A 14,560-nucleotide genomic window follows, 5' to 3' on the forward strand; every position below is an offset into this window, starting at 1 on the left:
TATATAACTGAGGATATGTTGTTAAAAAAGAGTTACATTTAAATCGGTTTAGATCCCTCTCTAACCAATAAAATTTCCAAACAATTACTCTTAACTAATTTTCTGCATTATATTGTTAATTAGTCATGAAGAATATGTGTGGGTTTTGTGCCTCTTTGGCAGACCATATACAAAAGGAGAACAATACATCACTCAATATTACTCCTCCGGTCCTTAATGTAGGACCCAATTGTTGAGTTGGTTTTGATCTTAAATATAAGACCCATTTCTCATATTTATCAATGTTCTCTAAATTACCCCTATGAATACTCTATCAACCATAATCAAGTAGAAGGGGGAAAGAAGGTATTAAGAAAGATGATTATGATGTTTTAGAAAAAATGTGTCACATTTCTTATAATTAACTAACTTACCTAACTTCCTTAATTTAATCAAATTAGTTAAATGGGTCTTATATTAAGGACCGGAGGAGTACAAAAGAGGGTATTGTTTCTCACACGCAAAAATGAAGCTCCATCCCTATAATGTACAGTTGCCCCATACATGCAATGCACCTGGGCTCTTGTATAGAGAGAGAGAGAGACGTAGTATTAATGCAAACACAATATTCTTCATCATTTTTTTTCCAGGCCAAATGATTAAGCAGATTAGCAGAAGACATGTGTCTGAACAAAATGGTCCTGTCATGGGCTGTTCCTTTTGCTTTTTTTAATGCATAAAGAATCATGATTTCTTAGAATCATTCGTTATTCCACGCTATCAACTATTTTTGAATTACAAATAAAAATATTTTAATATGTTTTTCATAAATTATCTTATTTGCAAGGTGAGATCCAAAAATTTTCAAATTGTAACAATGTTGTGCCAACTGTTATCCATATTAAATTTGATCATTACGTAATCAAATATGCTGAGTTAGTAAGTCCACGTGTGATCCACTTTATTTTTTTTTGAAGGTGAGGATTTAGTACTAATTTGGAGAAAATCATTATTTCTATGCTTTCCAAGCCCATGGCTATTCTTGAAGTCGACTTCATTGTTCATATCTTTCAAGAATTCTTGTTAGTTTCTTCTGTATATATATTATTTACTATATTTTTATGCTTTACTTTTGTTCTTATAAAAAGTATTAAACTAAGAGCGAATGACAACATAATAGGCATGTGGAAAGAGTTGTTTTTATGTGGGAGAAATGGCATTAGGGTTATGAATTAGAAATAAAGTGGATAACTTGAAAAAAAAAATCAAATGGATTACACATGAACCTATCAGCTGAGCATATTTGGTTAGTTAATGGTCAAACATAACACGGATAATATTTGGGGCAACATTACTACAATTTAAAACTTCTGAATGCTCAACACTCCTAAGTTAAAACTTTCATGACATATTTCCATCTTCACTCGGAAAAAAAAAATAATATGAGAGACACGTGGACTTGCTAACTCAGCACACAGTTGATCAACTAACAATGAAACTTAACATAAATGATAGCTAGGACGGCATTGCTACAATTTGAAAACTTCTAGGTTGACATTAAACTAAAAAATACTTCCGGATATCTAGCGCTTCTAAACACAAACTTTCAAGGCAAATTTACACCTTATCCCAAAATTATATATTGCATAAGGATCTGATATTAGATTAAAAAAATTTGGATAAACATGTAATTTTACTCCTGCTTTTTATTTCTGATGTATATCAAAATAAAAAGATCGCAGGCTAAAAAAATTGGAATAATGAGTACACCCAAGAAATAAAGTCAAAGATAAAATTGTATGAAGAGAATAAAATATTAATCACGAGGCAGAAATAGATGTGGGATGATTCTGTATAGTGTTGTCCCAGTCGAGAGGGATATTTGGTACTCCTCCGGTCCTAATTATAAGACCAAATTGACTTATTTGAGGAGATTAAGGAAGTAAGTTAAGTTGGTTATTTATAATAAATAAGTGTTGTCATTCCTAAAATAGCCTTACTAATTAAGTATATTGGTTAAAACTATCATTATTAGAAGGATTATCTTGGAAAAAAATGCATAAATATAAGAGACAAAATAGATTGGGTCTTATAATTAGGACCAAATAAAAAGTCAAATTGGGTCTTATAATAAGGACCGGAAGAGTACATAAATAATAACAATTGGTATCATGTAATAAATGATGGTTTGGTCGGCTACCACTAAATTCAAGTTGCACATATAGCATATCCCCCATGTGATTTTTTTTATCAGTCATACCCAATTTATTGTCAACAAATCACCTCAAAGTTCTAACTAAAGCAAAAAGCACAGAATCTCTCCTTCAATATGAATTTTATTATTCATAAAACTTCAGCTCTAGATGTTAATTAAATTTCTTAATTATCACACTGGAAATTAAATGAATAAAATTAAAAAGAATGGCTGAGAAAGTGGGATGGGGGATGATGAAATTAAAGCATAAAGTGAAATTAGAGGTGGCAAAAGAATGCATTGTTTTATAATTGAATAAGAAGTGGGGCGAGTCTCTATCTATCAACTATCATGCAGTTATGAAACACATGTCCCTTTTTCCCCCAAGAACCAAAAAAAAAAAAAAACACAATGAGAAGAGAAGATTTCAATCTGAAAAGCATATAACAAAAAAGTATCTAGAGAGGATGATGAAGTAGAGAAGAAGTTTTTCTCAGCACAGGGATAATTAAATTATTTCATAAAAAATTAATTTTGAAATAGTTATTAATGAATTTTTATAAATCTAATCATTTTGAAATATATTATTTTGAGGTTTTCATATTTTAATAATCCTTATATATACATTTTTTCAAGAATAAAACTTATGTCAAATTGCTTTTTTCCATTAAACTAAGTAGTTCACAAATAAATTTACAAATATATACACGTATTTTAATAACTAATAATAATAATATTATATTTTTAATTTTATTTCTATTTATTATATACACTTTCCAAATCTCTTACAATATAATAAATTAAAAACAAAATATTACATTCATGTTATACTCTTCTAGTCCTTAATATACAACTTATTTAATTAATTTGATTATATAAAGGAAATTAGGTAAGTTAATTAATTATAAGAAATATAATATGCTTTTCCTAAAATACTATTATCATCTTTCTTAACATTATTCCTCCCTCACTTACTTAATTATAGTTGAGGGAGTAAGGTAATTTAGAAAAAAAATTAATAAATATAAAAAAGAGGTATTATATTTAGGATCAAAATTAACTTAATAATTAGATTCTATATTAAGGACCGAAAGAGGATACTTATATAGGAGAAGTACTTACATTTAGTATCCAGCCTATGTGTAGGAAAAAAAATAGGAGAGTACATAGCATGTCTTGTTTAATTTCTGCGTGCACTAAAATGACCTACAATCCTAATATATTCTGCTGATTTAAGGCTTTTAGTTAGCATAGTAAAGTAATCAAATGTAATCCTAATTATAACATATTCTTTTTTTTTTGATGAAGCTAATTATAACATATTCTAACAAATGGAAAACATAATTTTAGCGATGTTATTATATGAATGAGTCATATTTAGAGTTTAGACATTCATATCCTTATTTTTCACAATGGTAGGGTTAAAAATATCAATTAATGAATTTAATGGAAGAAGCGGAATCTTGTTGCACGTACAAAGCCGTGAATGAATTTTAATTAGGAAAAATCACAATTAATGACCTTAAAATTTGAAAAACACATATAAGAACTCTCGACAACTTCATTATGGTTTTTGATAATAATAATAGGTCATAAAGTTGTCAAAAATCTACAGCAAAGTTGTCATAGGTCTTTATCTGTGTTTTTCAAATTTCAGAGTTTTTTTTTTGCGATTTTTTTTTAATTAATTCATCATTTAACGGAAAATATTAATAAATATTTTTATTTTTGTACATTAAATAAAAAATGAACTGGCCGCTCGCTAATGAGAAGGGACGCAAGTGGAGAGGGAAGCATGAATAAAGCGCGCATCAGGGGCTCTGCCGACGCGTCCCTCTCTACTTCACCAGGTCGGCTCTGCCAGGTGGGCCCAGCCCCACACATATCTTTGTCTCCCTTCTCTCCATATCAATATGCTCATATATAAAGTATATTTTTTTAATATAATTATGAGATCACTGGTGCTACTGGATGATTATAAGAATTATTTAAGGACAAAATAAATAAACATTAGAAATGAAATAAACTGAAATTTTTATTTAAAATCAAATAAAATTTTAACTAATTCTTATACTACCTCTGGTCCTTAATATAAGTCCCTGTTTGAACTTTATGTTGGTCCTAAATATAAGATCCCAATCTATTTTGTCTCTCATATAATTTTCTTCAAGTTTTAACCATAGTAATATTATAGTTTTAGGATATTTTAGAATAACTTGAAAAAGGATTTTTAGAAAAGACAACACTTATTTATTAAATAACTAATTTAACGTCTTTTTTAATTTTTTTAAATTAGTCAACTGATTCTTATAATTAGAACCGAAAATAGTACTAAAGAGCGGAATATTAATTAATAACAATATAGTGCTTAGGAATTGATGAGCAACCTCAGTTCTAAATCATAATGCTTTTCTCTTCTTCCCTGTCGTTTGATCATGCCCTGTCTCATCATTAGATTCTCCTCTCATTTAATTTGCCCTTTCGTCCCTAACTTGGACTCTTAGTCTAATTTCAGTAGGTCACGCCTACTTTATCGTGTCCAAATATCTGATTACCTACACAAAACAATGAAGCCACAGTGCAGAATCTCACTGTGGTTGTCTAGAATTAGAAGGCTAATACCATACAAGTCAAAAGGCCAATATAATATTCCTTCCACAACATTAGTACGCATTGACTCTCCCTCAATCATAAGCAGTGAACCTGTGGGTCCAAGTTCCAACGAGATCTCCAAATGGTCGGTTTAGCTTAGTCCCTGTACAGAGTATATATATATATGAACAGGCTACTCATCTCTTGGGAATGGGAAAAGTTTAGGAGCATGTGAGCCATTGGATGTGATTCTGACCCACCATCTGACCGCCCCACTTTCTCCTCAAAACCCACTGTTTTTTGCCTTTCTCTTTCCGTCTGGGAGCGTCACAATGAAATCCAAAAAAAAAAAAAAAATGGCCAAGGCTTTTAATCACAAATAAACAGTTATTATTTATTATTTTTTCGTTACAAATTGTTTCATTGTCATTAAGTTTTTTAGTAATTATGTTTCTTATTTGGATTTCATAATAAATTTTTCTTTCTCTTTTCCATTATGAATGCTAATTCCAACGTTCTAGAATATATATATCTATATATTTATATTGCTCTTTGATTGGATACCATACAACCATATCTTTCATTTTTCTTCAGGGCAGGATGATCTGATAGCGACAACGAAAAGAAAATGACATTGTATTTCAGTCTTGTTTGGTGAAGATAAATTTTGAATATTGATGAATTTAAGTTTAATGATTCGATATTTTCTCATAATATTTATTTATTTTTATGGGTTCTCTCTATGAAACTCTCCCACTAAACTCATATTTTGAACATTTTATCTTTTACTTTATAATATAATTGCTTGTTATTAAAAGAATCCCAACTGTCATTTTTAGCTAATCATATATTTTTAATAAGTATTTATAAATTTTTTTTGGGGCTAACTCCATACAATAAAATTCAGCAAAAGGGATAAGAAGCAAAAGAGCTGTCATCCTGAACCAATAGAATAGGGAAATTTTCATTCAAGGAATGCAGTACAAAATTAATTTTAAAGAGCTCCCAAAACTTCATTGTGAGATAACATGTAAATAGGCTAATTTCAATTGTAAATAAAGGTATGTATGTTGCAAATTGTTTAGTCTCACTTGCAGATAGACTCTCTGACACTTGTTCAGTCATGGATACCTTTTTCAGGTGAAGGAGGTGAATAGGTGACATGTAAATAGACTAATTATAGTTGTAAATAAATGTATGTGTGTTATAAATTGTCTAGTTCTATTTGCAAATGGGTTTTTCCACACTTGTTCACTCACAGACACCTTCTTCAGGTGGTAAAGGGACTAATTCCAGTTGTAATATATATATGTTACAAATTTTCTAATCTCACTTACAAATGGGTTCTCCTACTTTTATTATGAGGGGTAATAGTGCTATTTTTTTTGGTGAAATTAATATCAATTTACCCTTTTGGTTCTATAGTGAAATTTTAAAAAGTTTTGGAGGCTCTTTGAAATTAATTTTATACTGTGGTTTTAAACGAAATTTTTGCCAATAGAATATGTGGTGAAAGCCCGACCAAATCCCTCTAACTTTCTGTTCTTTAGATTGCACTTTCACCCCAAAAGACGTCGGCGAATGGATTACATTCTGCTGCGTCATCATGATCACAAGACATCTTCGCAGCACAAACAATAGCAGAAACCACGCGTTCATTCCTTTCCGTTTAATCTCCTTCATCCTAAAGACCTGTTGCCCCCGAAAGAAGGCAAAAGCAAAAACATGAGAATGTTTTTCACGGATCTTAGATATACTCCCCCGGTCCTAAATATAAGACCCTTATACATAATACAAGATAAGGTTTTATATTTAGGACCAAAAGAGTATTACCTCCGGTCCTTAATATAAAAGATAGCTAACTAATCTAAATAAATTAAAAAAATTAGTTAAATTAATTATTTGTAATAAATAGATATTGTCTTTTCTGAAATACCCTTATTAATCATGTGTATTAGCTAGAATTACTATGTAGTGAAACCTTTAACATGTGTAAACATTACAAAAACTATCTTGAAAAAATAGATAAATATAAGAGACAAAGTGAATTAAGTTATTATATTTAGGATCAAATAATAGATAGGACTAATTAACCATTTTTTATCCCTATTGTCACAGTTTAAGGAAGGCATTCTGGAAGGAATAGGTTGCGATCTATTACCCATGACCTTGGTGATGATCTTATATAGTACATTACATAGACTAATTGGTCTAAAATCACAGTAAGAATTAACTCCTTCACCCTTCTGAACCAAAATTGCAAACGTTCTATTTTTTTTTTTTTTTAAGGTGAGATGCAAACGTTCTATTTAATGGGCAACAATATCAGAACCTATTTCAAATTCTGTTAACTCTCAATGCCAATGGACGTTTTAGCCCAATAATTATTGGGCCTCACCTGTGGCGATCTGCGTCCTGAAATGTGAAAATAAGAATTACAGGGATACCCCAAAAAAAAAAAAGTAATTACCGTATGGCTTTTGTTATGGATTCGTGGGTTCAAAGACACTCAAGGCCTTTTAGAATGTTTTCTGTTTTGAACCTTCAATTAATGCTTGCCTTGTAATCCACCCCACTCCAATTATATCCCCCCGTGCCATGATATTCTTTAGGAAAAATTAGAATAGAGGATCTAAAGGAAATAATATTTACTATGAAGGACCTTAAAAATCTTAATTACTTAGAAAGACCAAAAACTAAAGTATAAATATATTAATACTAAATTATACCCTTAATAAACTTTCTTATACTCAATCTAACTACATCTCAATTACTTGATAATTAGTAGCTAGAAAATAGGAGAGCAATCTATTATCGTCAATTTTTATTTTTTTTATTCAATCTATACATTATAGAAGTTGTATAATATAATTATATATCATAATGTTCGCTTAAATTTGATCACTAAAATTTAATAGTCTGCGTTTTAATTTATTTTTACAAAAAGCTAAATTTTATATATGAATCTAATTTTATTTTTTCTATGACATTAAATTAGAAGCAAGTGTTTCAAAAAAAAAATATTAAATTAATTTAAAATATTCATAAAACTTTATGCATGTCGAAATATGTTATGAAAAATAATTTTGATTTGATTAAAATAATAAAAATAATGTATCATTAATTACTTTATAAAATTTTTATATGTTTGTGTGCTTATATATTTTTATCAACATTTTTGCTCATTTAGTATATCTGACTATTTTTTAGAAATTACTTAATCTAATTTTTAAAAGTAATTTAATGCATAATTTTTTTAATTATAATATATTTAATAGGACGAATAGGGTTGAGGAAAAAAATAGAGATAAAAAATTTGTCCTCATTTTAGTGGTTGAAGAAATTTTTATTTTTGGTTAAAAATTTTGAGTGCATTTTGTTTCCAATAAATAAAAATAATATACATACTAATGATAACTGTCAAATATTTAAGGTTTGGTTAGTGAAAATGTAGGTGATTTAATCACGGGCAATTTGGCATTTGCATATTTGTTTTTTAATTTATAGTCCTTTTAAACAATTATAATTTGTAAGATCCTTTATAATAAATATAACTTTTTCTTGGTCCTTTTCTCTAGCTTTCCCTATTCTTTATTAAATAAGTTAATTTAAGATGTTAAAAAAAATCTTAAATTTAACATGGAAAATATTTATAGATCGAAAGATGACTGCAATAATTATCCTGGAACTCAAAAAAAAAAAACAATTTCTCATCTAAGATCTGAATTCCTGAAAAATAAATCTGATGCAATGGTGTATGGAAAGTATAGAAAATAAAAAAATAAAGTGAAAAAAGGTAAAACTAACGAGGACAGTATGAAAAGAAATATTAGAGATACAGAAAAAAGAAATTTTATATTTATGATTAAAATAAGCATGTCAATCAATTCTTATATTTAAGATAGAAAATTTCTAAACTTATATATTATTATATATTATTTTTGCCGTAACTCACGTATCTTAAGATATACTATTTCCAGTTTTAATTATAAAAGCTAATTGATTAATTTGAGAATATTAAGAAATAAGTTAAGTTAGTTATTTGTAATAAATATATGTTATCTTTTCTAAAATATCCTTGTTGGTTAGAATTACTATTATTAGAGGGACTATCTTTAAAAAAATGCATAAATATGAAAAATAAAATAAATTGAGATCCTATAATTAGAACCAAAATAAAAATCAAGCGAGATTTTATATTACCGACAAGAGGTAGTAGTCCAAAAGATCTAAAAGAAGCGTTTGGTGTCACTGGCTACAAAATCGTCAAGTATATTTATGCCTTCTTATTATGTTTAAAGGGGGCGTGTCCTCTTCTTTTTTTTTGTGGATTGGACGCCATGCATAGTTTATTTTTTATTTTGAATTCATGCTCTTCAACTTCCCTCAAATAGTTTTGTGTGCATATGATTCACGAGACAATCTACTAAAATAATTACACTTCATAGTTCTTAATAAATTCAAAGAAGCACAAGAAGCCATCTCAGATCTCAACTTCATCTGATTAAAGAAAACAATTCTATAACTTATTGAAAGCCCCCGAACAATTATATTTCAACTAAGAGTGTTTAAAGTTGGCCTGTCTTTAAATTTTTTAGCACAAGACATGAGATGGGGTTATCTTGTCTCGGTCCTTTTTCGGTACTAATATTTTTTTTTTTAAAATTTTGATCACATTATAACTATTGAATGTTAAAAATACAAAATATTTGAGATACATGTAATACAAAATGTTCATATTTGTAACTTTTAACATATATGTGGTTGAATAATTATTATTTATGTAAAGTTTTTATAGTTGTTGATGATTTTTGGAATGGTGTAGATGAATTTTTGAGAAACACAGCCACTACTGAGTTGCCCTTTACTGGATCAACCAATCTGACATCATGGCCCTTCAGTGGAAGCATCCTCTCTACATCCACTATGTTGATAGGTGTTTCTTACGCCTTTAAGCTCATTCTCCCAATGCTCTTTCAATCATTCGATAGGAAATACTTTCACCGGTTTTTAATTTTTCTTATCATATGGATGTGATTCCTAAAAGTAGTTCTTTTTTCTTTTTAATGTTGCTAGTATAGACTATTTAGCTGTTTGTAATATTTAAACTTTCTCTTTTAAATATACCACTTTGTCATAGTTCAAATTTTTTTAAAAAATTATTATGTTATTGATTATTATTTATTTGGATTTTTGTTTAAGAGAATTGAGTTTAAATTTTTTTAAAAAAATGCTTTTAGAAAGGCTAAGCTAAAAAACTAAAAATATATGTATGAAAAAAAAACAACAAAACTCCATTGCAATAGGTTTGATCACAAGACAAAACATGTTCTAGAAAAACAAACAAAACGGGACATTCAATCCCAACCTGACTTTAGACCAGAGCAACACCGAGACATAACGGGACACAGGACAAATTGGTGAACAGCCCTCATTTCAACTTAAATACAGCAGGTGGGTCCATTTATCAGAGCCTGGGTACCACAGAAACGGGCCCACCTTGTTCAATTATTAGGTGAAGTGATCGAAATCTTCTAACTTACACGACAGGGAACCTAGAAACGTTCAAAGGAGCATCAATGGGGTCTCGGAAAAAAAGAGAGTTAAAAAACAGAGCATTTTTATTCACACATACGACGAATAACAATATTGAGTCCAAGATCAAAGCTTCAACAACATCCTCTGCTCTGCTACTCCAATAGATGAATACAGTAATAAAACTCATATCATGGAATAACACAAGTTAAAAAAACCATAAAACAAAGGACAAAACAAATTAAAATACAAGTTAAAGCACGGAATCAAACTCTTCACATTGAATCACACTGTGTAGGAAGGAAGGAAATGGTTTCCTTCAGAACATCATAATTCACCAGTACGTTTTGCTGTTGAAGGTTCCCAAATATAGATAAGCCACTTGAAGCTCCCATGGCTAAGCAAGCCACACTGGAACTTGAATCGGCCACCATGTAGTTCTGAGTAGGAAGCTCCAAATCTGCATCTTTGAAATGGAAAACCAACTTTCGGGGAATCTTAACCTGTGATGAATCTGAAGGCAGAGAGAAGCAAAGATCAAGCCCAGTTGAACCTGAAGTGTCCACTGGTAGATTGGTTTGAGATATGAACTCTTTCTTTAATGCTTCATAAGCTTCCTTTTCTAAATATGTAATGGTCGTGCCAGAATCTATGATTACTCCTCCACTTGCATCTTTTTTTATATCAAATATGGATTTATCAATGCCCAATCGAGTTTCTCCCACAGAGATTCCTTCAAGAGGAAGGTAATAGAAAGATGGAAGTGTTGGGTTTGTGAGAAGAGACGTAGTGACTGGTTCTTTTGAACTAGGAAACGATCCCAGAAACAGAGTACTTGCTGCAGAATCGTCCATGGAGGTTAAGCAGTAGGAGAATTTCGGTTCGTGTAGCTGAGAAATCAGAGACAAAGGCCCACGACCCAGACCCACCAGGCCTGAAGCCTGATCAAGCCCGTCTCCTTCATTATCTTCTCCACAACCAAACCCGATGTTCTTAACCGCAGTTTGATCCTTTTTGTTCTCTCCGAAGGTGAAAGTCTCAGTGGCTAGAATACCCTGGGTGAATGAATTGTCGCCATAGGAATACAGATAATTGCAGGTATTTTTGTCACAGGAAGATGAAGGTAATGCAGAGCAGAGGTCGCTTGAACAAGAGAGTGCAGAGAAAGAAGATGACTCTTTGGGATCGAAGATGGGACTGGGTTGATTGTAACACTTAGAACAAGGCTTACACTGAGTCCAGATTAGATCACTTCCAGTGTCTAAAACAGCAGAATAAGATTTTGGTGGGGTTCCTATAGAAAGACTTACGAGGTAAGCCCCTCGTCCGGCATAAACAGGAGCTTCCAATTGATCAGAACTTTGTGAGGCTGAAGATGAAGCTGCGAGAACAATAGAATTGAATCTCTGTAACCTGGCCTGGCCACGTTTGATCCCATGTTGAAGACGCTCGAGTTTTGAGAGGTTTTGGGCAGAATCGACGTGGTGGAGATTGAGCCTAATGGGTCTGATGGAATCAGTATTGGTGATCAAAGCACGTGATCTGGAGGTAGAAGATGAAGGATGACCCAGGAAAAGCAGTGCGAATAGAGGAACCAGTAAGAAAAGAGATGAAGCAGCCATGGCTAGGCGTTAATGGAGGATGGAAGATGAAGAGCAGTGAAAGTGAGGATTTTAAGCTACAGAAATAGGTCAAGTGTGAAGAGAGGTGTTTGCATGAGTGAGATAAAGCGTCGATATCAAGAATGAAACGAAGTAATTGAAGAGAGGCTTATAGAGTTATAGTTAAACACAAGCAAAAGGAAAAATATCTCACACGCTTTCGCTTCCTACAAGATTGTTAGGTTTTAATTGCTATTCCTTAGATCCCGGACTGATCGATCCCTTGCTAGCTTTTAGCACAATCTGTTTCTTCGTAGTCCTTATATTGCGTTCATCCTTCTTTATCATCAATGAGAACATCATTTCTCTTTTACTCTCAAAAAATACGTTTGATGTACTTCTTCTAATCCTAAATATAAGAGTTAGTTAACTAATTTAAGTAGATTAAGAAAATAAGTTAAGTTAGTTATTTATAAAGGAAAACCATATTGGAGGTACTTATACTTTTTTTCAATTTTCAATTTGGTACCTATGTGTTTTTTGTTTTTAACTAAATCTTTATTTTTCCTCTATTAACATCATTGATCCTTATGTAAAAACTAAAAATATCAATAGAACAAAGTTATAAGAGCTAATGTTTCTAAAAAGATAAAATTAAATGTTTAATTAAAGGGGAAAAAACACATAGGTACCAAATTAAAAATTGAGAGAAAATATAGGCACCTTCAATATGGTTTTTCCTATTTATAATAAATAGATATTGTCTTTTTAAAATATCCTTACTAATTATATGTATTGACTAGAACTTCCATTATTAAAAAGACTACTTTGTAAAAAAAAACATAAATATGAAAAACAAAATAGATTGGGATCTTATATTTAGAACTAAAATAACAGTTAAACAAAGTCTTATATTAAGGACCGGAGGTAGTATATGTTAAACATTTTGAGATTGAATTAATGTTTTGGATAATAATCAAAGCATAATTGAGCTTGTTTTATGCATGCAAAGGTTAATGCATTCATGACCAAGAATTAAAAGAAAGATCTTTATATACATATACCTATACATATATATATAGTAGTTTAACGTCACTACATATATATCCGCAATTTTTGAGATTCTATCTGTATTATTGACTCTTACAAAACATAATTGTAGGATCTTCAAGCCATAATTAGAAAGAGCTTGCAAATTCGACCGACGGTTGGCTGATTTTTTCATTAGACAAATAAGAATTAAGCTGAAAATTCATCTATTCGTACCATATATACTAAAACATAATTCATCTTAACACGCAGCATCAGGTTCATATTCAATTATTTAATAATTTATCAATATAGCAATAATACGAGAATAATAATTACATGCGTACGTGTCAGCGTGCGTAGTAGTCGTTGTTTATAATAGCTAGAGAGATTGTTTGAATTATACGCATGGATGGGGGAAAATAGCAAGTAGGTTAGTGATCGTTTTTTCAGTTAGGTGAGAAAAGGTGGGGACAAAGATATTGTCGTTATCTCCATTTATTCTTAAAGCCTTCGTTTTCACAATCTATTTGTATATTGGCATTAGTCAAACTAGCTTGTCATTAATTACCTTCTATTCCTTAACATAACAATGATGCATCACATTAATTATTTCTCCATTATATATGAAGTAAAGCAATTTATACTATTGTTTGATCCATAGAAGAAAAAGTAAATTAAACTAAGCTTTATACTACTTCCAATGTTTAATATAAAATTTAACTGAATAATTTAAGAAGATTAAAAAAATTAGTTAAGTTAGTTATTTGTAATAAATAAGTATTTTTTTCCCTAAAATTTTCTTACTAATCATGTATATTGGTTAAAACTACAATTTGATAGAACTTTTAATATGTGCAACTATTACGAAAATTACTTTAAAAAAAATGATAAACATGAAAGACAAAACGGACTGAGATCTTATTTTTATAATCAAATTGAAAGTCAAACTAGCTCTTATATTAAGAACTAAAGATATATTTTACCAATCACTATCTCGTTACAGCATTATTAAATAAGCATTAAAGATGTTGTAGAAAACAACTAATATCTTCTACACAATAGAAGCACCCAGCTTCATTAATTATTGGGAAGATAATATGTAAAGACTTACGAGATACTTTCTTCTGTTCTTTTTATAAGATCTAGTTGTTTAAATTGGCTTTAGTTCTTTTTGTAAGATTTAATTTGAGATTGTCTAAATATAGATCGATTTTTAGGCTCTAGTAGCACTCGTTTGGTAACACTTCGTGAGGAAAATGCCACGAAAGTAGCGTAAGAGACAGCATTATTGTAATGAAGAAGCCAAACTTAGAATTGGTCTGATTTATTTAGAGGTTATTAATTCATCTTTTTGCCATTACTATATTATTTCCCCTTACTCAGCTACCAAACTGCTACGTATCTCATCCCTCTGTCTCCTAATTACTGCAGCAACTAGAATAATATTCTTATGGTCTTTAATGTAAAACCTAATTAACTAATTTGAATAAATTAAAGATATCAGTTAAATTCGTTAGTATGGTATATTTTCTCTAAAACACTCTAAGTATTTTTCTTAATTCTTTAATTTGTTCTTCTACTTGATTATTATTAAAAAAATATTAATAGGATTAATTTAGAAAAAATT

At 30.2% G+C, this 14,560-nt stretch overlaps 1 protein-coding gene across 1 annotated transcript; it reads right to left on the reverse strand.

Moving 5' to 3' along the window:
* Window positions 1-10,368: 10,368 nt before the first annotated feature.
* LOC114728671 (aspartic proteinase nepenthesin-1) lies at window positions 10,369-11,998 on the reverse strand. The gene has a single exon (XM_028915605.1). It carries the CDS (start codon window positions 11,920-11,922, stop codon window positions 10,576-10,578), a length of 1,347 nt encoding a protein of 448 aa, XP_028771438.1. The 5' UTR covers window positions 11,923-11,998; the 3' UTR covers window positions 10,369-10,575.
* Between the last annotated feature and the right edge of the window lie 2,562 nt (window positions 11,999-14,560).

This window comes from Neltuma alba, unplaced genomic scaffold, assembly GCF_004799145.2.
Source record: "Neltuma alba isolate B1F8T4 unplaced genomic scaffold, ASM479914v2 tig00002446_pilon, whole genome shotgun sequence".
Classification (NCBI taxonomy): domain Eukaryota; kingdom Viridiplantae; phylum Streptophyta; class Magnoliopsida; order Fabales; family Fabaceae; genus Neltuma; species Neltuma alba.

What these genes read in the sequence shown, in the direction of transcription:
- LOC114728671 (XM_028915605.1), bottom strand. Translation starts at nt 11,922, where the DNA reads ATGGCTGCTTCATCTCTTTTCTTACTGGTTCCTCTATTCGCACTGCTT.